Below are 27,069 nucleotides of genomic sequence, written 5' to 3' on the forward strand. Positions count from 1 at the left end.
CTATAAAAATAAGTTGCAAAACGCGAAAATATAACATGTAGAGTGTCTGATTTCTAATTACGAAGTAAGAATCGTCGAAAATAAAGACTTCTATATCCGAGATCAACGACTTTATATCAAGTAATAATTGTTTGCGTACGTGTACTTTATTGAAGATTACGTTTCCTCCACGGCTAATTTTACTCGCGCGGTCAAACAAAAGTTCATTCGAGTACGCTTTTAAAGTAGACCTCGATCAAGATTTAATTAGTTAACGTTCATTTCGATTTAAATCGGCTTCGGGAAATTGCACGAGGCATAATAAAAACGGGAGGTTCGCCGTAACGCGAACGAGAACAACAAGTCAATTTTCACAGTGAGTTAATTAGCCAATTAAACATAACGTAACGAATACGAGAGAGAGGCATCGCGAGCGCCTGTACGTCGCGTCCATGCGCTCGCGTAGTTAAAATCGAAATGACAATATTATCCGGCTTACGTCAGAGAGCGAGCGGCTCCATCCAGAATCCGGATACGATCGATGACGTGCGCTCCGCGATACGCCGGCCGCGGCGGCAGCAACGGCGATTAACGACACTCGTATAAAGTGACGGTTGCCTCTGCGATGCGCCGGCAGTTTACGAGCGGTGACTCACGCTCACGCCAACTAACTATCGATAAAACCCAGTTAAATTATGTAAAGGTTCACACGCGCGTTCCGACACGTCGGCCGGTCGAGCCTGCGAGCTGCGCGGTTACCCGGGAGCTATCGCTTTTAATGAGATGCACGAAGAACGCAAAAGATCTCGCCGTCTATTTTCGCTCTTAAATTAAACCGGACGACTCGACCGGCATTTCAATCACCGCAGGTTTTCAAACCCGGTGGCAGCGAATCAGGCCACGGAATTATTAAATTCCCCATTTTTCGATATATCGATCGATATTTCTAAATACGTCGCGCGTTTCTAGTTTCGAAAGTTAAAGCATGAAAACGATATTATTCGAGTTGTTACATCGAAACGTGTACGGAAAAAAACGATTCCATGAAAATTTAGACGAATTTTGTAGAAAATAATTCATTGGACCACCAAAATTATATAGAATGATTAAGTATGATAATAATAATGCAAACGTTAATGTGAATCTGTAATTTAAATCTGATCAAATTTTTAGATTTAGCTTCAACAAAACTGTTGTTTCCGTAATTCTAATATCTAACAGTTGAAAGAAAAAAATTATCTCTTGCGTCTTTCGCTTAATTATTAAAAATTTTTAAACATTTATCTTATTTATCTTATTTCATGAATAAAAATTACCATAAAAAAGAGATAATAAAATTTGGATACTGCCAACTTACCGTACAGTCTTCTGCTCCTTCACGTTACTTCGACAATTACTTTTAGATCCAACAGCGTGGTACAGCGAGGGATTCCCCGGTCTTTCGCGATGATAAGCTTGATTCACTGGAGCATTGTCTCCGAACGATACGCATACAATGGCTCAAAGCGATCCGAATCTAATCTATGACTTATGGCCGCGATGCTCGCCTCTTGAATGAACAATGTGCCGCGATGCACACATTTTCCCTTCCCCGTTTTTCTTCTTTTATTTTACGATTGGTTCAGCCGGCTATACACATATTTCTTCTTAAAAATCGTGCTCAATCTTTTACTATTGGCCGATAGTAGTAATCGATAAAAAAAAAAAAATCATGACTTTTCGCACCTGCTTCCTCTCGATAAAAGTAAATGCGCTGAACATTTTAAGATATATATCGAATTCACATTTACAACTAAACCAATGAACACAAATTGTACATTCCCTTTATTGCTATATATTATATAACAAAAATACAATATAAAATTCAAAAAGTTAAATCAATTATATTGAAACTGACAAGAACTTCCATTCATTATTTTATATTGTCAAATCACCTTTTGCGCTATAACAAAATAAATAAATTTAATCGGTTATAATAAATATGCTAAAGCAAATAAATAGCTAAACCAATCTAAGAAATATATTAATTCAAAACAGCAAAATTTCGACGGAAAGACTTTTAAGATGACTTTTGATTTTCTTTTATGATAAACGGAGAAAAACTGATTAACTTCTTGTATTTACGGGATCTTTGCTTTTCGTCTACCTTTACTATATGGCATACAGCATACGGTTTTGCACCTCAGCATGGCAGAAGTTCCGGTCACTCAGCCGCTTTGACGAAAGGGAAAGAAGAAACAACCCGCTAACGCAAAACGGCATATTGCGCGGCGGCGACTTCAGTGCAGCAAGTAACAACAACAAAGTCGCCCAACGTAAAATGCTGGGCAAAGGGAGGAAGTCAACGGCCACGACGATGTGCATTTAGCGGTCGGAAAGAGCATTACCTAACACACGGCGTGAGATTGGATCTGCTTGCGCGGACGAGGACGAGGAAAAACGAGTGGATGTGACTTCCTATATAGATAAAGATCATCACGGACGAGTATCCTCTTTAAACGATGAGGTCGAGCCGATCCTATGCCCGGTATTATGCGATTTTTTTTTTTAAATTAATCGAGACATTTGACCTGATATGTGCCCGTTATCTCTCCTCGGAAGCAATTCAATGAAACTTCTCAATGATTCAAAGCGAATGAAAAACGATACGATACTCGGTAATTTTCTTTCTTTCTTTTTCATTCTTTTCAATATTGATCTTGTTCTAAACGTCAGTCTAAAAAAAAAATAGAATTAAGAAATATTAAAATAACCGAGTGTTCATCCATGACGTCTAATATTTGAATAGTTGACGGCTATATTTTCCATACTAAATTAAAATTGCAAATAAAATAATTGTATCAAATAAATTGTGCCATTTTTATATTCATTTGCAGTCCGACAGTCACAACAATCTTAGCTCTGACAATCTTAGATCTCGTCACCGTTTCCGAAACGCTATTTGCATGTCGTACGGGCGATGCACGGGCCTCAATGAGCGGGCTGTCGCGTCGCGGGAAGGAAGCATCGGGATTGCCGGGGGATGGCGAAGGGTAGGCAAAAGCGAAAAAAAAGGGAGGACAGGGAAAGGTGGAGAGTGCAACAGACTGCGAAATATAATAGGTCTGAGTTACGGCCGCGGCTGTGTGGTCCTGGTTTGACCCCCGGTCGCGCGAGGTAGTTAGCTTTGAGGCTTGACACGCGGTGCATGACGTACGCAACACGGCCGAAGCCGCGGAAGAGAGCAATGGTAGGTGGTGGTATAATGCGGCTCTTTCGCGAGGAGCTACGTCGCGCATTTGTTCGCCCAACGATGTTAACGCCAGATCGGCCCGCGCTTTTATTACCTTGAGATACCTTATCCGTGCCTCGCGTTATCGCGATGATGCCGGCCGCTGATCAACCTGCTGCTGCGTTTACGAGAGAATTTCTCGCCTGCGCACCTAGAGAAGAATCGTTGGGAGATCTCTCATCGCTTAAATTAAATTATTTAACACGGTCGCAACACGGTGTTTACTTTATATACTTAAACACTGGACGATAGTGACGAATAAATGCACGGATTAAGTGTATAAAAGAAATGCCAGCGTTTGCTTGAAAATACAGTAAAGCAGTAAAATAACAAATATGTTTTTTCAGACAAAGATTATTTTAACACATTCCGAATGGTTAATATCCTTTACAAAAATGAATTTTACAAAATTTTTATTTTGTAATTTATTAAATATGAATTATTAATTTTGCAGAAAATTTATAAAAATATATAATTCTATTTTGAGAGCACTATAACGTTATTTCTTAAGAGGCTTTTTGTCGCCGGGATAAGAACCGACAAGAGCGCACGATTACCGCATTCGCATAGTGTGCTTGCCGCATTTCGTAACCCAGACGAGTCAGAAGCGCTCCGACGAATGCAGAAAATACATTCACGAGTGAACTGTGCGTGAAAGGCGAAGAACATCGCCGCAACTTGCTTCTCGATGTCTACCTGCATCCGCAAACATTGCATAAGAGTTCGAAAACAGAATTCGCGTCTCAAAGGGAGAATGATGAAGATTTGTATGATTAAACCATACATGATGAAATCATTTTTACCGAAATTACGTCATATGTACTTCAACGGAAACCATAAAAATCAGTGTTGCGTCACTTATCGATTAAAAATAATCATTAATATAGAGAGGCCCAAAAAATTGTCTTTAAAAATTATGTTTTCACTTTAAAAATTATATTGTATTATTTCTTTAGGTTTTTTTTTTCTCTAAAGAGGATGTATGTACGTAATTCCAAAAATTTTAATACTTTGAATATCAATTTTTATGAAAAAATTATGGGAAAAGAAATATATACAAATTTAACTATAAAATTTAATGTAAAATATATACGTAATATATATTAACAATATCAATAAAATATGAATACTATTTATGTCTTGTAGTACAAATTCAAAAGAAAAAAAAAGCAAATTCAAGTTGAGGATTAACATAAAATGAATTTATACGTACATAGTCGTTTTTGCGAGAGGACCAAACTCACGAAAACGCGTGATCTCAAGATCGTAACCCCAGATCGACGCTCGAAATTCTTGAGGCTCGATTATTCCCGTGGCTTGGCGAGATAAAAGAAGCTACGTCCAAGTCGAAGTGGCTGCACGAAGCCCACCCGGCGCGATCGAGAGTCATCCAGTCGCCGCGGCATCCTGGCTCGCGGCTAGCTGACTTCGCGAGAATACACCACCGGCCGATCGAAGCCCCGCGTAGGTACACCCACACGCAAGTGGGCAAGTGTGAGAGAGAGAGAGAGAGAGAGAGAGAGAGAGAAAGAGAGAGAGAGAGAGAGAGAGAGAGAGAGAGAGAGAGAGAAAGAAAGAGAGAGAGAGCTCAATGTCTACCTACCACACGTGCAATGACCCCGTGAACTTGAACTTGCGCCAGTCTCGCTCGTCTCGGCGCGGCTCGGCCGAAGGATCGTTCGCCGAAACACGTTGTCAAGCAGCGCGAAAAGAAAAGGGCCCGGCCCGACCTTCATTCGAGAGCGACGAGCGACGAGGGGGCGAGGGAGCGCGCGGCAGCGGCGCGTATACACGAGAGGTACACGCGAGAGAAGTGCGTTTGTTCGCGGAAGGGGACAAGTGGGGAACGCACGATGATGTTAATCGCTACCAGGAAACAGCGGGGGCTCGCAACGCAGTTCGCAGCATCATCCGCGCCGCCGAGGAGAAGCGACATGTGTGCGTTTCCTCGCGCGTGTCAGGATCCGGCAGGATGCGAGCGGTCGAGATCCCCCCCCCTCCCCCTCCGGCCCCCGATTTGCTTGGCTCTTCCTCAGCTTCGAAAACACGCGATCCGGCTAGATTTCAGAGATGCGTCGAGAACGAAACGTGCATTCATACGCGCGTGCGGACGAATCTTTATGCCGCCATATAGCGACGGCGGCAGCGGCGGTCGGCCTCTTCCCTCTATGTTTTCTCCCGCTGGTTTTATACTCCCGTCAGACAAGTGCGGGCTGTTGTGAATGCGATTACGTGCTTCTCGCATAAACGCGATGCCGTCGTGGTCGCTGCCGCAGCAATGACCAACCGGTAGCCACCGTCGCTCGTTCCGATCGCACGAGCTCGCTGGCTCGCTCGCCAAATTAAAATTCAACATCCGTCAACCATTTAGAATCATTTAATCCTGTACTCGAAGAATTAGTACGAATGAACATTCCTGTCAGTATCGACAAAAGAATCGATAAGGCTTGATATAAATAATATTCGGACAGAAATGAAAAGAGGAAAAACGAACAGAGGCAGAAATCATTTAAATTTGATTTTTCATATCAATTTAAAATTTGGAAATCCGTTTTACAGACATTCAATAAATTTCTCGGATTCAAAAATTCTATTTCTGAAATATTTCTTCCATTTATAAATCCGGATGAGTAATAAAACATCTCATCTCATACTAAACATTTTTTTAATAAAAATTTTATTTAAAAAATCTTTATCACATCCAGATATTTAATGTTGGAAAATTTAAAAAATGCGACAGATCGGGATAAAATCCCGAAAGTGCGTACAAAAAAATAGACTTTTATTACGGAATTTTACACAACTGAGGAAACACCGCGATGACTCTGATGTTCGCGCTAATAAAGAGGATCTTCATCTTTGATATCGACGATCGACAATAGCAAGCGGCAAGGCAACGCAAACTCATCCTCGCTGCATCGGTCCCGACCGGAGGACGAGGTAACTCGGTATGCGGGTCACCCCGTTCGCCAGTGCGCGTAGTATCGCGAGATATTGTCCGATCAGATAGCACGCGCGAATTTACGTTATCTCACGACTGCTACCATATAACTCTCCGCCTTTTCTCTTTTGGTTTTTTTTCTCTCTCAATTCGCTCGAATTTTTGTTTGCACATAATTCGATTAAACTGACTTAATAAAAAGCCCGAAACAAGCACGTCTATCTGTGACTGAACATCGGAATTTTCGTTAACTCTAAAATTTGTAAAAAATAAAATCAATACTTGATATTGAGAAAAAAAAAATTTTAAATATCTACCTAATAACAGTCGTGAATGTTATAACGAAAAAGTAGTTTACGGATAAACACATACGAATATGACGAATGTCTTGATGAAAAATTTAATATACTTTTATATTTTTAGATTTATCATCATATGTAAAAGAAACGAAAGTAATTATAAAAATAATTCTGAGAGTGCTAAATGGTTCGCAACCATATCTCTGACATCGTCTGTCTCCCGACTAAGTTGTTGAGTCTACGTCACGTTACGTACACTTTCACGGTACAGCGTCGATGGGTATACGTGAGCACTTATACCTTTAGTCGCGACAGACGATCGTCTTTCTTAGAATTAGATAAGTCTCTTTATTGATGATCAGATCACTGCAGCAGCAGCAACAGCGACGGCGGCGGCGGCGGCGGCTTCAAGGTTGACTGGGTAAAAATAGCTGGATCTTGCCGGACTCTCTTGCCGGACGGAGAACGTGCTGCTTCTCCTGCTGTTTCTGTTGACTATGCTCAACCGGAAACGTACTGTCCGCCATTGATCGCTAAGACACTTCAAAGTTAATCCCATCGAATAATATAACTATCGCATGCTGACGTTAAAAGCAATCGAACAAATAAATATTTAGGACATCAAAAGTTGAAGCACATGAAACGCGGTATTCTCGTACTGTATATGTTCATTGAATCTTTATATCAGATTATATCTAATTAATTATATCTTTATAACAGATCATTGTCTACCATTTATTACTTATACTTTTCAATTACTTATACTTCTAATTTACCTAAAACTTTTAAAGTCACTGGTAATTACTGATAATTCCCTTTTAATAATTATCACTTTTTATCGATTGTAAATCTATAAAATTCGTATCGTTAATTAGAAAGAGTGAAATATAATAAAAATATCTTTTTATATGCAAATTTTTATTTTAGGCGAAACAGTTAAACTCAAAGATAAAAACGAATAATAGTCAAATATAGCTAATCTAAAAATGCGACAAAATCGTTAGATAATTAGTGACATAAGGCACGACTCACGCTTCGAAGGGAATCGTGATGCCGATAATGGATATTGGAATTTACCGATCGCGGCAAGAAACAAGCACATATTGCCGTGATGATGCTATAACGGTGCCTGTCGTCGCTCGTGGCTTTCCTGAAAAACGTATCTGCACACACCTCGTGAAGAAAAAGAGTAATACTCGAGATGACCTTAGTCGTGCACCTAAGAGAAATACCGTGCGCGAACCTTTGACGATGAAGATATAACGAGGTCGAGCATGTTAACGACTCTATCATGGGACGAGGATATCCCCTTCGCGTATCTCGCAAATCTAAATCTCGCGAACTAGGTAAAGAGCACGCAAGACAGGTCTAATCTCGAAAAGCCCGACGTGCCGGATTCCAATTTCGCAAAGTCGTAAATGGCCCGATAAAAATTACACGTTGTCGCCAGCCGAATAGAAGATAATTAAAATTAAAGATTAATTTACTAGAAAGCAGAAAATGAACAGGAACTGGATAGGTTTTGACGTAGATTCTGAAAATATCGCTCTAATAAGCAATAAAGAGTATTATATACTAAATATCATATAATTATAATAATTATAAGGTACATAATGTAATAACGCTAGTCTCAACTTTTTATTGAATATTCAAAGTGGTAACACTATTAGTAGCGACATTTTTCATAATATGTAATAAACGATTAGCCTAAAACTTTTTGCTCTCTCGTAACGTCATCCTTACAATTTTCTCACCATCATTTCATAATTTTCGTATCGCATTATCGGCAAATATCTTCTGAGACGAAATACAAACGAATCGTGTTCTTCTGCTTCGTCGCATAATAATACACGTATATAGATTTATTAGAGATATTGCGAGAATCTAGCATAAAATCGGTGAGTGTATTTATATATGTATAATTATATATAAGTGTGTTTAATTATATATAATTATATATACCTATATACAATGTGGATATAGGTACACTTACGGTGCAAGAGTTATCTCGGAAGCGGAAGGCGCGCCAAGAAAATGTAACGCGGGATTTCGCTTGTCCACCTCCGAGATAAATCGGCTCTAAAAATCATAACGTCTATCTTACGTCAAACGTCTATTTATAATTCTCAGGCGTTTCTCAACTTCTCTCTCTTCTTCTTTCTCTCTTTCACAAGCACGGGCTAACAATGAACTCGATCGCGCGCAAGCCGATCGTAGGAGTAGTTAATAATCGACGTATGCAACTTCAAAATTGGAAAGACCAGAGTGAGTGGAGTGAAGATATATGTTATATTAAAACAGTAAAAATGAATAATGATGCTCGGGGACGGATAGTCTTATCAAGGTGGCTTATTCATGGGTAGAGTCTATTGCACCGCTGTGACTATTGCAGAAGAGAACTATTGCGATAATATTGTAAATATATTGTGTGATTGTGTGATATGCCCGGAATACAATTGCAACTATACCCTGATCGTTATCCCGTACAGCTAGGTGTTAAAAATTATCACTAAACACTTTCATTAAAAACCGATCGTATGTGAAATGCAAAATAATTCGACAATTATTTAAATTTCATCTTTTAATATCTTATTTACACTCTTCCATTCTTTTCTGTAAAATAATAATAGATAGAAAAAGTAATAGATAATGAGATAAAAAGTGAAAAAAATAACAGATAATAAAGTGTTAACTTTATTTAAAAAAAAAATATGCAATATATTTCCAAACATATATAACGTATCACTTCTTATAAAATTAAAATTTTTACTCAATAAACTTTACAGAATTTGGAACGTTTTAAGATACTGTCCAACTTAATTGTAATTTTTTACGATTTATTTTAATCGTAAAAATATTTCGAATTGGTCGGTTTAAGAAGACGAGTGTTTTGTAATAATTCTTATTATATATTCGACTGCAAGGTGCATTCGCGCAATCGATTTCGCTCGCCCATCTGTCGCATACTTTTACATCTTGAATGTCTACCACCGATTTAATTGTCGGTCGCTTACGGCAACCGAGTACGCACATTAAAAAGGCTACGAAAGGCTATACTTAGAAATTAGTGAAACACAATGACAGTGTACAGTGTCGTCGGTGCTTCGAGCGGGCTTCATCAAACTCCATCAATATACGCCGCACTTTCTCTCGCCGTGGAGGTTCGAATAAAAAATTGAGCTAAAAACGACGACGAGGGGGAGAAGAAGGTGACAGGGAAAAAGAAAAAGACGTCAAAGCAAACGGACACGCCGAAGGACGAGAGGAATGGATAATTTCGCAGACGCGAAGCTCGCGTTTCTCTTTCTCTGAGTTTTTTCCCTCTGTCCTCTCAGCGTGCCGATCTTGGATCTTGTGAAGTATCGTTGACGAATGCTACTTCACCATCTCCTCGTGATGACATTAAGAAGTAGTACACTTAAATAAGACCTCAACGCGTTTCGCAAAAAAAGTAAATTTACGCTATCCTACTCCGCGCAATAGTATCTTCCTCGTCGAGAAATAATTAATCCGTAAGTAATAGTAGAGTCCTCGTACGCAGATATCCTTTTTTTTTTTGCAATGGAAAGAAAATATTTTCCCACCAGACAGTTCGGTAAAGATATTTTAATATGCTTCTTACATGGCCTTAAAATACCGGTGAACAGACACCCTTAATCGACAACACTTTCTTCTGCCCGAACGATGTGGTTTCTCAAGCGTAAACATCACGGTGTAACGAAACAATTCTGCCCGGGTGATGCAGTGGGTGGGCTCTTCTTCTACTTACCGATTCGATTTAATTCGCAGGAATTCCGACAAGACTTCGGACAGCATCGAGATTTATCGTAGATACGATTTTTAGTATGTCGAACGTTTTTTCCCCCTTCCGCCGACTCTGTCCTCCTCCGTTAATCTAATTGCCATTCTCTCGCTCTCTCTTTCTCTCCTTCTGTCTCTTTTTCACTTCCATTCTTTCTCTCTCACACGCATTCTTTACTAAACTAGGGAGCATTAAGTAACTATCTTATCTCTGTTGAAAAATAGGACATCGTGTTCGCTACTCGATCATCGGTCCCGCATTTCCTTGCTGGTCGCGCGCGTGCCTCGACCGCTGTGCGCTTCCGAAAGGTTTCTCCCGAAAGATAAACTCGTATACGTATCAGGCAAAATCGAGTAATATTTAAAAAAAAAAAAAAGGAAACACCGACGTCGGCGCGCAAGTCGCATTTGCGTTTTCCGGAGGATTTATCGTGACGGTAAAACGATCTCAGTACCTCCATTCGATTCGACGTCACGCGAACCATTTTTTGCAAATCTTCGCACTCAATTGTGATCTTGATCGCACCTCGACAAAGCCGAGTAAAAGTAACATCAAAAACCTTATCAACACGATTCCGACACGGAATGTTTATAATAGCGATCGTGACAACATTTGCAGGATACATTTATTCTTTACTTATCGATAAAAGCTAGTCTTTGATATTATAAAGAACACCATACGGTTATGCAATCATGTAACTCACTCTTTTCTCTGTGTAATAAAATCAGTTTTCGTCGTTTTCGTTATTTCCTATAATCTTAAGCCAGTAAACCAGTAAGTTATACCAATATACAGATATATAAGCAAATACTCGAAAGTAACAAAAAAAAAAGAAATATGTCAATTATATCCACTTAAAAACGATCGAAAGAAAATCTTCGAAAATCTATAACTAATATGTAAAATATACTTTCGATACTAAATACAAGCAATCTTCTAACCTATTTTAAATTATAATTATATTATCAATCATTAATTTTATTTAAAAATATATTTATATATATATATATATAAATATATTTTTATATATATTATATATAAAATATAATATTTATTATATATAAATTTTATATATATTATATATATATATATATATAATAAAAACAGAATATAATTTTTATCTAGATTTGATCGTAGTCCAACGTAGTCCAACGTCGATTTTCGAAAGTAAGCGATTTTCGATCGTTTCTAATGTTATCGAAGGTGATTATCGATCGACGACGATCGAGCACACGATCAATGATCACGTTACATCGATTATCATTGCAATCTTGGTGATATTCCTGACGACACACATAGTACTCGTTGGAAATAAATCGTCGTTAATAATTTACTTTATGGCAGCTTAAAGGTAATGATGTTAATGACTTCAACATTAAGAAACGGAGGGGGGGGGGGAATCGCTTCATGGAAAATGTCACGGTGGACTTACGCGGAACGCGTAAAAAGATACATTTTGCAATTACTGGCAAAACGACAAACGCATCATATCTTCTCAAACCACACACCGTATATAGGATATAAAAATTTTAATAATAACGTCTGAACATAGTAAATATGGGCGAACAAAATCATAGAAAATAATCATCCGGTCGCAATAGGCGGCCGTGCTATCGATAAAAAGAAATCTACAAATAGTGACAATACTTTAAGACAATAGTAGTATTTTTTTTTTATACCGGTTTCTTCGCTTTTTTTCGATACATTCACGTTCCCCTCGGATTGGTCTCATGATTTTACTTCGGTGTACACTATGAATGTCCTGGATTCGACGTGTCTTTCGGACCGTCCGTTACACGGTCCTCGTGTGAAAAGACTCTCTTCGGGATTTTTATGTCTGCACGTTCGAGATACACGGAACAGTTAGTGTTACAAGATAGGTAGTGTCACGCTCATTCTCGAGGAGCCTTCGAATAGCTCGCGTTTCCGGCAAGCGAAACGGCAAGCGACAGGCTCCGACATTATTTCTTTTCCCGTTTTGTCCGTACCGTACTTCATTCGCAATTTTACGCGACCGTGAGCGCTTTGCTTTTTCTTCTATAGAACTCGCTCCTTGCTCACCGCACTTCGCGGTTTCTCCGTGATAGGACTTTAAAAAAATTTAGAAAAAAAAAGGGGGGAGTACCATCGGGAGACTGAATCTGAATACTCAACCTGCGGTGGACTTATGCGATAACGTCGTGCCCGCATAGTCAACGGTCAATTGGCGAAAAAGATCCGCGACGAAGATCCATCGGCAATGACGGGCGTTCTTTTTTTTTTCTTCTTTTCTTTTTGTTTTTCTTCTCGTTGCGTTTGGTCTCGTTTGACGTTTGGTCGGGTTCGCGCGGCGGGAACACGGGAAATTTCTCAGGTGAGAATCGGAGTTTGTTGCGACCACGTCATGCCGTCTCAGCCGAGTCCAGCCCACAGCATGAAATCGGGAACTTCCCTCACGGGCACGTCCCTGGCGAGAGCCTTCACCCTGAGGTTCCGGTCCTCCGTGAGTAGAACCACCTCCCGTCTCAAACGCCTCGGCTGTCCCTCTTCTGTTCGGACAACCGGGGTTCCCAATTTTTTTATTAAGCTTACGATCTCCCGTTACTAAGTATTATGTATTCTCGTCTCAAAAGTTTTCAATAAATTTAAACTCACGAAATATTGTCTCTTTTCTTAGATATTCTTTAACAAAGAAGATTTCTTCTACATAATCTTTAATAAATTTAAATTTAAAACTATAGATTTAAACTATAGATATTTTTTGATAAATGTAGACTTTAGTATAGACGAAAATAATTTCTTCTGCAGTAAAAAGTAAAATCACAAAAGAATATCAAATATATAAAACATTTAATCGTGAAGTGAAGTTTTTTGTAAAACACGATATTTTAACGCGTTCTAATATAGTTCGAGATACTTACCTGCGTTTGCTTGATCCTTGTTGCTCCTGCAAAGGCTGAGGCACGTAGTTAATATCCTGTCGTCGTTCCGTGTCAATCCATCCTAGAACAAGATAATTGAAATTCCGAATATATCGATGAATTCAGTAGATAATTACATTCCATTTAAGTTGTGACAAGTAGTTAAAAGGACCGAGCTTCCGTGTTCGTCGCAGAATTATCATTAAAATTGAGTCTTCGATTACGTCACGAAAATTAGTACGGAAATAACTAGGTATAAACCGTAAATACCCGCAAAAAATACTTTGCACGTACACCACGTGGGTGTTCTCGGCTCGTTATCATTCGTTAACATTCGCTTCAATGAACACCGTGTTCGAGTGTCTGCCCCCTCTTCTGCCACCATTGATCTTCGAAACGACTGGTTTGTGCCATGGCTACTTTCCGCGTATGGCTGTTAGAATCCTATCGACTGAATGTCACAATCGATTTGCTTTATCGCTTGTCGTGGCATGCCACGAACGAATTTTTAGATGTAAAATCCCGATGAAAATAATGACCTCTCGATAATTTACTAGTATTCAAATCAAGTCGGAACGAATTCTATAATCGCTATTAATATTCAAAATCGTATTATCTGCTTAATGAAATGGAAATAGACAGATGTGTCAATTGGAATTGATAAATCATGACACATAATGACAAATATTGGATTAAAGAGTATTTGAATATGAATAATTAATCGGACTTTCTTCCTAATAAGTTAAGAAAAAAATGCGAAATGCAGAAGAGGAAAATCATATAAGCGACTCATCTTCGAGCCGCGGCAATTTCGGAAAGTCTTCTGAAATTATTAAATAAGAAATAAGTAAAAAAATGTAAAACAGATTTGTACATCGGAGTGCTACACCTAGTTGCGGTCAATGATCGATGCAAATTTACCTTCTGAATACCTCGGCCAAATACAGTTACTTAAAAGGCTAAGCGTATCGAATCGCTGAGGTTCGTCTTGTTTCTTACTTACCTTGTCGACGTCTTCCTCGACTGTAAAAGTACTGGATGTGAGAACGGTGCCCCTCGTGGTTAAGCACCGGATCGCCGGATTTCGGCTTCTCGCGAAGGCCAGTGCCGCCTTGGCGTTCTCGGCAACTCGCGCCACATGCTCGGGATTTAGAGTCGCTCTCGACGCTGGAGGACAATCTCTCGCGTCGGCACCTCGAGCCAGACCCTCGAGTTCATTTAGTACTGTAACCAAAAATATTTCCGCTTGTGAAACATGCGCGAGAGGACGCGCGTGTTGAAATTCGTGTCGCGTGCACGCTTCGCGAAATTACAAAGAAATCAAGGTTAATCATTGTTGAATTAGTTATTATTACGAAAAAAGCGTGAATATTCAGAATTTAAGTTCAACGACCGAGAAGAAAAGAAACTATGCGTTACAGAAAAACATTAATTTACTATAAAAAACATGATTATTATTATTATAATTTATATTAAATTAGCACATATTCTATTACATCAATTTATATTTATGTTGAAAGTAGCAAATCTTTATAAAATATGAGATATAAAAATAATACTAAATATATAATTATAAATACAAATTCTCTAAATTTTGTTCGCATCATTTTATTACAAAATTCGTCTAAACATTTAAAGATCTGATTGATTCAAATCTCTGATTGACAAATCTCCACACGAAATTTTCTATTTCATAAGTGAACAACGCAAAATTTAAAATTTTCTTGTTAAATACAAAATCTAAAGATTTAAGAAAAAAATCGAATCTGTGATTGCCACCACGCCTCTGCCATGTATTCGCTCGACATCGGATCGATCTCGTCTTCACGGACGAGATTGAGGAAAATGGGATGGCGATGTGCTGTTAAGGCAAAGGGCCATCACAGTTGTGTTCAAAAGCCACTCTCTCCGACGATCGGTGACTACCGTACCGATATCGTAGCCAGAAGGCAGTCTGCAGTATGCCGTTGCCATCGAGCTCCATCGCAAGCGTTTCAAGCCGCATACATGCATTCATGTATGAGCCGTGAGAACCTAACTGTGAACGCTCACCGTTGCTCGCCATCGACCAGAGCCAGACGGGCCCGTGGTCGGCCGACTAGCCGGCGAGGTCAAAGGGCAGCACGCCGGCCGATTTTGCATGAAGGCGCACTTTCGTTTTTCGACCCCACGACTCGCACAAACGACAAAAAGGAAAGGGAGAAACAAAGTGCACAAAGTGCGAAAAAGTAACCATCCCGAGCAGAAAATAAAGCTTTTCTCAGGAGCGATCTTATTATAGTTGAACATTCATTATCATTATTAATAACAAGTAAGGGCTCGTGAATGAAGAGAATATTGCCGACTGATTACAGTTTGGCAGTTAACTAATTTGTTAACTTTAGAAATTAATTAAAGACGACTTACAAGCTTTATAATAGAATTTTTACAAAGAAATAGAATCAAGAGTTTTAAATTTGTTCCAAACAGATGATGTGATAAATAAAATAATTTTAGAGTTTGATTTTATTTCGTAGCTCATCTTGTTATCTACTAATTTGTATTTCTTTGTACAAATAGACATATTGAGTTGTTTTAGTGGGATTATCGTGAATGTGTTATGAGGGAGCTTTATCAATTTCATTCGCCGCAGATTGCCGCGCGAACGCGCACAGAGAAGCAATCTACGGAAAATGCAAATAGGAGATTCACCAAACTTTCCCCGACTCGATAAATTAACCGGCTGCCAGCCTTATCCTCCTTTCAGACCGACCTCCGAACGAACTGGTAAGGGCGGTCGGCAGTGGATGAAGTTTGCGAGACAGGGGGGCGGAAATAGAAAGAATAACTGCGAGGCGAGAGAATAGGGGAAATGGTATTATTTATCATCTAGGCTTGCAGACATCGTTTATCACTACGTGATAAATATTCTGTTGCTGAAGTATCGACATATACGATAATTAATCTTTAAATTATAATATCCGGTTAGAATAAATTAAAATAATTATTCTACAACAAATAGAATTTAAAAAATCAATCTTAATTTTTTGCAATTATCTATAATATAATATATAATCTTAGCGATTTTCAGAGAATATTAAATCTATTTCCAGAGAATATTAAATTTTAGCATAATCTAAAATGTAATATTTGTACGTCTTGTGGGGCAATCTATATTTAAATAATTTATTTTAAGAGCGAAATTTAATGAATTTAATGATAATCCCAAAAAGCCCCAAATATTAAGACTTAGACAATCCGAAAGGATAATGTTCCGAAAAGGATAATGTTCATTTTGATCTATAATTTTTCGGAATATTATATCATTTTTCATATTTCAGGATTATGATTCCTTTCGGGATATTGTCTAATTTTTTGAGGTTTCGAGATTGTTTTTCGAGATATTGTCTTAGTTTTTCAATTTTCGTGATTATGATTTTTCACGATTATGGCTTTGCATGTTCACCAGTTCCCATAATAGCTAATCCTGTGAATTGAGGCTCCCTATTATTTTTACAACAGTGCATACAAAACTGTTTATGCATATAAATGCATATTTTCTAACCAAAATAAAATAATGCGAGGATAGAGTGATAAAACTTTCCAAACGGTAAAGATATGTTTTGCAAACTAAAAATTCTGTGAATTTTATGAACTATAAACTATTTCGTATAAATCTGCGAGTGTATATATGTAAATGTGTTATATTTTATAACAATCTCTTCCCTTTGTAACGAGTAATTAATCCATTTCATTCATTTTACATTCATTCATTTTCTTCTTCTAGCATGCTTATTCATCTCAACTTTTTTAAGATTCAGCTTTAATATTTTATCTGCTCTATTTCCTTATAACTTTTTCGTAAGTGACGTAAGCAGTCTAACAAGTCTAACAAATATGATGAGCCATGACCAATTGATGATCACTATAATACTCATCAAAATCCTCGAAGTAAGACGATTGTCCTTGCCCTAACGTAACGGCCACGACCTCGCCTAACAAACGTCTCGACATTCGAAGCTCTTCCGTCAAAGAAGATCGACGGATAGCTCATGACAAAATAGGACAGTGACGTAAGCTTCCGCAAAATGCCGTCTCCAGATTTGCACCGTGAATCGATTCTGCTGAATCAACGATTAGATCACCGTTAATTGACGATAGCGATGATGATTGATGAGCCTTTCGATTTTCAGCGGCCTTGAACCTTGACATCAGCCTTGTTTTCGATCGAACATTAAAGCAAGTGTGTCGCGTGCAACTTTCATGATCATCGTCAAGAGACTTCGTCAATACTGATTTATTAAAAAAAAAAAAAAAAAAAAAAAAGAAAGAAAAAGAAAAAGAAAAGAAAAAATCATTTTTCACATTACGTATAATACGATGTTTCAGTTAATTAAGTGAATTAAATGATTATAACTTCGCTGGAAAATGATTTGTATATATGTCTGAAAGTCAGATACAGGTTCTAAGATAACTATTCACAGAATGAATACATCACAACTTGAATTAGAGGCTCGAGCGGTCTAAGATATACGCTCTCGAGGCAACAAATGCTCCGAATGTCCGTCTTGTCGTCACAGCCGTAACTCCAGACGCATTACTATAAACCACCGTGAAAATGTCAGCCGCGCCGTGGAAGATTGTAAATTTATCGCTGATTGCGTTTCGCTGAGTAGCGAGTGTCTATAAACTGCGACTATTAAAAAAAGAAAGAACCGGTCGTTCCGTCCTGTCATGCGTCATCGTTGTTGTCATCATTACTAACTGATTGACAGAAACAAGCATCCTGTATACATATTATTATCGTATTGTAAAAGACATGCCGTGTACAACGTGCGATGTGTTCTATTGTTACGTTAGCCTTCTGTTCAATAAATTAACTCCGATTATATCAAATTGTTTAGGAAAAAAAAATATTTTTTTTCATTATAAAATAGTTATTTTCCAGAATATTAGATTACAGAATTATATTTTAAAAAATTTCCCCTTCTTGACTATAAGATCAAAGTACAAATAAATTCTATTCTATGTTTTAAAAAAATTTTTGATAAACTAAATTTTAATCTATATTTTAATCGAATTAATCAAAACTGAATATTTCTGTTAATTGATTAAATGAGAATTATCGTATGTCTGTCCATTAACATGTGTCTTTCTATATATAATAGTAAATTTAGTTACCGATATCTTGATGCATCAAATAATGTTCATTAAATTGATATGGAAATAATAATTAACAATTTTTATGACGTAACATTATATATCAGTCAAGTATCATAAGATTTAAATTGAGAGATTATTATGAACAATTTGCATCAAGGTTCCGCATCATTACCTTTTTTGTAAAAATAAATTCCATCTTGCGCCTCGAAAAAACTTTGATTAAAAGCCATCATCATCATCAATTACAATAGTTTTTCAACGTTAAATACCCCGACAATTAAACATATCGCATATTAAGATTCTATTAATTCTAAAATGAGATAATTTATCTCGGCGATATAAGCTGAACTTATAAGATTTTAGCTCGTAAAAAAAAATTGCAAAATTTATATAAATTTATACACATATATATAACCGTGCGGACACTGTTATATCCCCATAGCGGGAAACGCAATGTGTGGCTCCAAGTCGGTACGCTGTTAGCAAGGTGCTACGGATTTAACTGCTCGAGCGCGACGATGACTCGAGATTGTGATTTCGTTCAGGTCGTATCTCAATGTGGAACCGTTAAAGGAAACCGCGCTCCGACAATGCATGCGACTGATCAACGGCTCTCTCTCTCTCTCTCTCTCTCGAGAGAGAGAGAGAGAGAGAGAGAGAGAGAGGAATTGCTCAACGCTAATTGGAGCGGAGGAATTGACGGCGGTTCGCATTCCTCGGTGTCATCATCCTCCGCCGTCGAAAGAGAGTGACTGGGAGCTGACGCAAGCGCCGTTAATGACCGTCGGAGTTCGATCTGGCAAACGGCTCCCGCCGATTGGACAAAGCGTCTCGCGCATAGCGTATATATGGGACAATCCATTCTCACGGGAGCCGGGGGGGGGCCGGGGGGAGCGAGGGGACTGGAAAGTTGTGCGACAAGTGACGCGTAATGACGATGACCTAATGAACTATTCTCCGCTAGGGATCAACGGATAGACGATCGTCGGCGACTCCACAGCGCCTTAACTGTCGGGAGACAAGGCGAATCGAGTGTGTTTGCGCACCGGCGATTGCTTTGACCCGAGACGCGACCTCCGACTGGTCGCGTCATTTCTCTTCGATGACATTATCTGGACACAATCCTCGGGAAGGTGTGTTTGGTCATTGTACGATATTTTCAGATATTTCACAGATACGTTCGATGCGCCGATAGATGATTAAAGTGCTATAATAACTGATTTAACTGTACACGCTGACGACCGAAAAGATGGAGGCAATTTAATCTATATGTAAAAACAGGAATTCCCCTATCGAGATCCTGTAGATTTCCGGCATGTCGTAGGCGATTTCAAAAAAAGTTATGAGGATTTTATGACAATCGAGATATTCGATTTTCTTCCCAAAGATTACGATTTTACGTTCAATGAGGATCGTTTCGCAATGGCGAGATGTTTCCAATCTTTGAGATAGATGATTTTTACGAGATAAACGAAATAGCATGGCGATGAGATAGAGTCAAGTTTACGACAAACTGAGATTCTCCTTTATTTTTGTTCATTTGATATAAATAAATGACGGTTATAAAGATAGAAAGATTTTCTCGTTATTCATCGGTATCGTTATTTCGCAGATACGCGGTTTTTTGAAGAAAGGAAAAGAGATATTAATCTAAACAATATTATTGCAGCATCCATCTTCTCTCCGAGATAACCGACGATCTTCGATCAAAAAAATGATGGACGAGGTCGGAGGCCAAGCATGTGTCGATCCTTCTTTCGCGCTAATAATATGTTAACTTTTGTTTTCACTTACCGACAAGTGGCACCATGAGAGTGTAGATTGGCTGCGCACCGGAAGTGGCTCTCGCGATGATTTGCAGCTGCGGTAGGTAGTCGATGAAGCAGTTCGTGTCTGGCACCAATTGTCTTGGTCTTACCTCGATCTCTACCGATACCGAGGACTTTTGCAAAATTGCCTAAACATACAAATGCATAGATATACATACATATTTTAAATATATATGTAAATAAATTGCAAAATATTAATGCAGGACTTGAATAATGTCGCCTTTTTCACGACAATCGAAAAGAGAAAATGTATTTATAAAAACATATATATATATATATATATATATATGTGAGAGAGGTTTTTTATATATATATATATATATATATATATATATATATATATAAAATATGGCTGATGAATGAAGCAAAAATTAAAATTAATATTACAAAAACATACCTCTAAAATGCTACTGTAATTAATGACATTATTAGTCATAATTAAAAAAAACAATATTAGAATAGTAATGATATTCTCTTTCCTCTTTTACAATTGTAAATTTCATCAGAATTCTCCGTTATAATGAAAATCAAATCTTTTTAAAATTAAATAGCCAATCGAATTTTGTAGTTGAGTAATCGTCTCAATCTGCACCCATCTTTGCGATTCTTCTTCTCATCGGAGAAACGCGCCGCATCTCCATGCGCATTACATGCACCTTCCATTGAGAGAGAAACAAAAAGAGAGGGAGAAAGAAAGAAAGAAAAGAGACGGGCGCGTGTGCGTGCAGCGTAAGATGCAGTGGAAGACGCATTATCTTCCAATTGAATCCCACGTATGCGGATGGTGCTTCTCAAGAGAAGTAGTGGCGCACACTGAACAATATCGACTCGGCAATATAACGTGAATGCCAAGTGGCTATTGTCGTAACAGAAGCTACAGGCTATAATGAGGCCTCTAATATTGTTTCGGCAAGAGAGAAGGACGATGATCAATACATATAATTGACCTCGAATTCATTTGTTCAAAAACATGGCGATTGCATTCGATAACGAGAGAAGCTAGTTTCAAGACACTCAAGCCGCTTCATTAAAATTCAGCAAAGCAATTCGGTACATGTGTTATCTCAATTCGTTAACATATCCTGAGTGACGATTTAAGATGTTTACCGCTGTCTACGATTTTCAAGTAGAATAATATATGCAAAAATAGCTATTGAATATTTTAGAATCCGTGAATCTTCTCACTTTCTATTTTTTTTCCACATTCTTTATGATATACTGATTACTATTTAAAAGCAATTTGCTAACTGAATTAAAAATGTAGTAATAACTTAAGGAATACGAAAAGAGATAAAAGTAAAAATCCAGTCCATCGAATGTGTGTGTGTGTGTGTGTGTGTGTGTGTGTGTGTAAAATTCAATGGTATCTTCAATATTCAATATTATAAATCTATCCAAATATCAATATATATTCTTGCAAAGTTATTTTCCAACAACCTTCTAAATTTGCAGATATAATTTATAAAAATGTTTTTCTTCCAATAAATAAATTTTAAATAAATTAAATCACATGTAACATACATGTACAATTTTCCCCCTTCTCTCGTCTCTTTCTCCCTTTTCATGTTCAACATTTAAATTTTTGAAAGCTTCATAAAAAAAGTCTCTTAAAACGATACAGTCACAGTGGTACGTCGAGAATTATCCAATTTGAAGAATCTCTAGGATATGATTTCGTCGATGCGATGGCACGTCGCACGAGTCGACGAAAAGCATGCGAGGAATCCGAAGATAAACCTAATTGCTTGCGGGTGTACGCGAACGGAATGCAAAGCTAGAGATCGTGCACACGTGACGTCGTCGCCAAGCGCAGCCATGTCAAACCACATCATGCCGATGTGCAAATGTCATACACGTGTCGGCGAGATTTCGATCTCTATTCTCGTCTCCGCTGACATGTTACTCGCGGTTCCCGTTTTGCAAAGACTTAATAAATAGCCGACAGGATTGCCTATTCGCCTTTTCGACCAGGTTTGTGACGTGGGTATTCGAGATTGAGTTATTATAACATAAACTCCCTCGATGATTTAGGTATATCTTTCTGAGAATTCATTTCGAATATATATGCATATAAGTCGGGAAGACTGACGTTCCAGAAATATAGATACCTAAGCGAAAATGAGTCGGCACACAAAACCATCGCGTGAAAATTTATCACGATGGAAACGACGTGTTCGAGATTTTCTTTTTTTTTTTTTTTCCCTCCCACTTCACATAGTAATTTACGGGCGCTATCCCGTCGTTGCATCATCGCGAGAGATGAACGGCCGCGTCCGCGGCGTCCGTGAGCGTTCCTCTCGAATTATCGGACGCTTCCCTCTCGGCTCGCAGCACGCCTCGCCTCTCGTTATGGCGCACCATGCGTGCGACAGCGACGTAAAAAGTCGAGGAATTTACTCCCGTTTAAAGTATTCGTGAATTCCTAAACGATGTGGCGTGTACCGTTGCGCATTCCCGCAAAACATATAGCACCACGCTCGCCGTCTCCCTCCCACCCTTCTACCCACTCTCCTTCTCCATCCACCTCGTTCTCGTCACCTTTTTTTTTTCCTCCTCTCCGTGGGCCTGCTCGTTCCTCGCACCTCGCGCCTCGCACCTCGGCCAAGAGGAGCCCGGCCTGTGCTCGTGAGAACCCTCGTTGAATCACGCATCGCGGCCCCTATGCCCGCGCGCATATTAAGCGCACACCGACACGGGCCTTCACACGGTCGAGCGGGCCCGCACCCCGTAACAACATTGTAAATGCGCAACACTCGCGGAAACGTACCTGGTAACCGTCGAAGACGAGGCTCGCAGGTTCGTCCGGCGTCCGGCGAGCTAAGAACGTGCGCGCGTGCTCGAGCGTAGAACAAAACTTTTCTGATCGGACAGAAGAGGAAGACGGAATCGTGTCTGAATTGTTCGAAAACCGCGCGAAGGAGTCGATCGAGCAGCTTACGGCTGGTGTTTCTTTGACATAAGATGCTATTAGACCACATCTTATTATGTAAATTTATTCAAATTCACTAAATTCTAATAATAAAGTTTTACATATATCTAAATATGCACCGCTGCTGAAATGTCATTGGATTGTAATTCGCTCGTAATTCGAATCGATCTCGCGAAGAATCCTCTGTGAAACTGAGACGGTCTTCTATAAGTAGATTAGAATAAAGGGAAGAGGGAGGACTCTATTTCCGATCAAATATTGAATAAATAAAACGCGATAAAAGTGCACGAGGAGATAGGGGAATATTAGATTCGGATAAGAACTGCCTACATAGAACATTTCTTCAAAGTTGCTTCTGAATAATATATCGTCGACCGGAAAAGTACGCTCGATAGGTATCAACGTTCATGGTTCTGATATAACATCGCGTAACGAGCAAATTGAATATATCTACAAGTTGAGTACGGTACTTTTGAGAAAGAAAAGAAATAAAATCAAATTCATTATACATTCTAAATATACGTTATATCAAGAATCATAAATAATTATGTACGTTCCAAGATAATGAGTACCTAATAATAAGCCATTATGATAATAATCTGATAATTTTCAGTAATTATAATAACTTACTTTGCACATAAAAAATCGATCAAGAATTTATCATAGATATCTGTTACCATGAATAATTATATACATTAAAGTAATAAGTATTTAATAAGTTATTTACAACAATTATAATAATAATCTGATAATTTCTGATAATTATAATAACTTAATTTATATGCAGAAAGAGTAGCCAAGAGTATTTATATATTACAGAGATTTATTATCATAATTATATACATAATAAAGATGATGAGTGTTTAATAATAAACTATTTATAACGATTATAAAAATAATCTAATAATTTTTGATAATTATAATAAACTTAATTTGCACATAGAAAAAGCGATGGAAATAGTAGAGTAAAAAGCCCATTCTTGATAATAGTGATAATAATAACAAAAATAAAAAGACTGTAACATATAGGACAGCTCTGAAAGAACAGAAGTCGATGTCTTCCGTAAAACACGAAAGTCATTCCTAATAAACTAAGCTGAACCATTACATGCGTCGTACGCCCATCGTGTGTATTACGTTCCTATAAATCAGGCAAATACCCAACCTCACTAGTCGCGAACGATCGGCTCTATATATCTGTTGCTCTATAATCGTTACATCTGTTACATCGTAATCGTTATCGTTTCAATTATCCACAAACCTGACCGGTCGGGAGAGGAAAAGAGACAGGGGGAGAGGAGAGAGATCACGGCAAAGAGAGAGAGAAAGAGAGAGAGAGAGAGAGAGAGAGAGAGTCGACTTGCGCGCAGGTGCAGGCGTGGACGTGCGTTCGGTCCTGGTCTCGCAACTCTGCTCCGCATAATTCTCGCGTTACACCGAGGGTTAAGACGTTTTCCTATAAGGGAGGCGGCGCGCCGATGGTCGCGGTGATTTTATTGACCGACTCGGCCGGACGTTACCACGTGGCCGGGCTCGCGAGAGCGGCGCGCGTCAACGAACGCCGAGCCGACAAGGAGGAATCCGGAGTGCCGCGGTAAATCGCGAACGATACGATCTAAACCGCCCATTCTACCCGCGTATACGATTTCGCGAAAGCATTCCGGCCTCCTGCCCGCGAGTTATGGATTCGTCGCCGATAGCGCACATATACTATGAATATCTCGCTCGGCTTTCGGATGTACGAGCGCGTACGCGTACGCGCGCGTCTCTCCGAGGCCGATAATTTCCCTTCCACGATACCGATAATTAAACTTCTTCCGCACACTCTATAATAAACGCTAATTCACTACACGAGACCTCATTTGCATGGAAAACTCGTTACGCGTACACCACAGCGATCGCCGCGAAATAGATAACGAGTCGGCGGCCAAGTTTTCCGTAATGTCCCGGGAGAATCCGTGAAAATCGCACGCGTGTACGTTCACATGCCGCCATTAAGGCGCGCGGAAACTGGAAAACGAGAAATAATGATGATGAAAAGTATAACAAGGAAAATTAAAACAAATTTAAGCCGAGCGAAAGCGAAGGTAGCGCCGCGATTCCCACACGATGAGGACAAAAAAAAGAAAGATATAAATCTATCCTGATTTTATTGGTTACTTTACCCCAATGGAATTAGCGTGAGCCGGGTTACACGGGCGATATATTACGAGGAATCGCATTCATAAATGTAACCAACGATGGCGATCTACAACCCCGCCATGCGTTCGTAATGGCACTCCTAAATCGGATTGCTTTACCCCTTCGTATAAAACACTCCCACGTATAAGAATTGCCTGCGACAGCGGCCGGTTATCTCTTCAGCTTTTATTAAGTTCTCGGGACCTGTTACGGGAACAAATGGCGACCTCCAGTAAATCGCGGAGAGATTTTCGCGACTTAATGTAACCGCTGCAATTTGTGCACGCGTGCGATAAATTCATCAGTTTTAAAGATTATTGCCAGTATATTAATGAAAGTTTTATAAAAACAGAATGAATAAAGCCATAATTTGCAAGATCCATTTTTAGATTTTATATTTAAAGATTAAGTTTAAGAGTTTACGAAGTCTACTTATAAAGTCGTATCTAAAGTGGATTTCTCTTACAAATTATATTACTTCAGTTTTATCCCGAAATCTTTTAAATATAATATTAGCCAAATATAAGTTCGAATGTAAGTCCAGAACTTTCTTGGATATTCTTTGACTTCGTTCGATCCTGTAGGAAAATACATTATAGATCGTAATTAATTTAAGTCATTCTTTTTATTTTTATATTATTGATGAAATGGGAGGATAAAAAGAAGCATTAAAAATTATCCCAATTAAAAATAAATGTTTTCATTTCGGATCAAGCTTGATAAGAAAAGTTTATCGAAGTAATATATCCGCGAAAAACGAGCAGCTATGCAAATCTTCAACGTGTACCTGTGCTTCCTTTGCAACCCGCAGACTCTCGGCTTTAACTACACCGAGAGTACCTCGTTGCAACGACGCAAACATTGACATTGTCACGAACTACACGAATTTTTTTTCTTTTTTTCGCTTGTCTCCTCCTGTCTCCTTGTCTTCGAAGAAAGAAAAGCGAAAAGGCGAGGAAGAGAGAGAGAGAGAGAACAGGTCGAAGTGCAATCAAAAAGAAAAAGCAAAAGAGAGTCTGTTTACACTGTCAATGACTGAACTAATAGAAACGACGAGAAGTGGTACTCGCTTTTCGATTTTCAAAGCGACGCGTCGTCGGGCGCATTCCTCAGATATTTCTACCGCCGTCGACGAGGAACGGAAAATAAATTGAAAGCTGGAGAAGTACGGAAGATCCTGCAATGTGCACGTCATCGGCATCGATACAGAAACGCCAGAGAACGAGCCGAGGCGAGAAATGTCAACCTTCCGTGGAGCGCGAACACGGCGAATCGGAAGGAAATTCTCGCCTCCGGGGCGACGAGATGGTAAAGTAAATTGTCGCCTATGTTATACAAGTGGAGACGATGTCGTAGATGCCAAGCGGCTCGAAAGCTGTCGTCTAGAGACGAAAAGCCCTTTCCTCCTCGAAAGAAAAAAAGGAATCGCGACGAAGACAGAAAGAGAAATAACAGAAAGAGAGGGAAATGTCGAAACCAGGATATTCGTGCCATATGAAGTGGAAGTACATCAGAGTTTTATGTATTATATTTTTATTTCTGGCCTTCGGTATTTTAAAGGGCAAACCACCACTATTTATCGATCGAAAGTGGAAGATTCTTACTCTGGCTGACCTTTTCCTCGCGATAAGATAAAATGCAATTCAATTGCATATGATAAAACTACGCGTGTAAACGTAGGACTTTCATACAAAACTTTACTATTTTCTGTGTATACGATGAAGTATGACAAAAATTTCGACGAGTTTTTAAATATATCGGAAGAAATGTAAATAATGTCAATGATACGTTATAGA

At 38.8% G+C, this 27,069-nt stretch overlaps 1 protein-coding gene across 6 annotated transcripts in view; it reads right to left on the minus strand.

Annotated features, from left to right (window-relative positions):
* Window positions 1-8,101: 8,101 nt before the first annotated feature.
* The window catches only part of LOC105422558 (Smg6 nonsense mediated mRNA decay factor), a 97,138-nt gene continuing 78,170 nt past the window's right edge, over window positions 8,102-27,069 (minus strand). For 5 of the 6 annotated variants that reach the window (XM_011631979.3, XM_089080088.1, XM_089080087.1 and 2 more), the window contains 4 exons: window positions 20,129-20,291; window positions 14,196-14,416; window positions 13,193-13,274; window positions 8,102-12,820 (listed from right to left, as the gene is read on the minus strand). In XM_011631979.3, coding sequence (XP_011630281.3) covers window positions 12,684-12,820; window positions 13,193-13,274; window positions 14,196-14,416; window positions 20,129-20,291 — 603 coding nt within the window. In that variant the 3' untranslated portion in view covers window positions 8,102-12,683. Of the gene's footprint in view, window positions 12,821-13,192; window positions 13,275-14,195; window positions 14,417-20,128; window positions 20,292-27,069 lie in introns of those variants that run through there. The other variant, XR_016139959.1, reaches the window with a different exon arrangement.

The sequence above is a fragment of the Pogonomyrmex barbatus genome, unplaced genomic scaffold (genome assembly GCF_055798465.1).
Source record: "Pogonomyrmex barbatus isolate J1 unplaced genomic scaffold, ASM5579846v1 scaffold3, whole genome shotgun sequence".
Lineage (NCBI taxonomy): Eukaryota > Metazoa > Arthropoda > Insecta > Hymenoptera > Formicidae > Pogonomyrmex > Pogonomyrmex barbatus.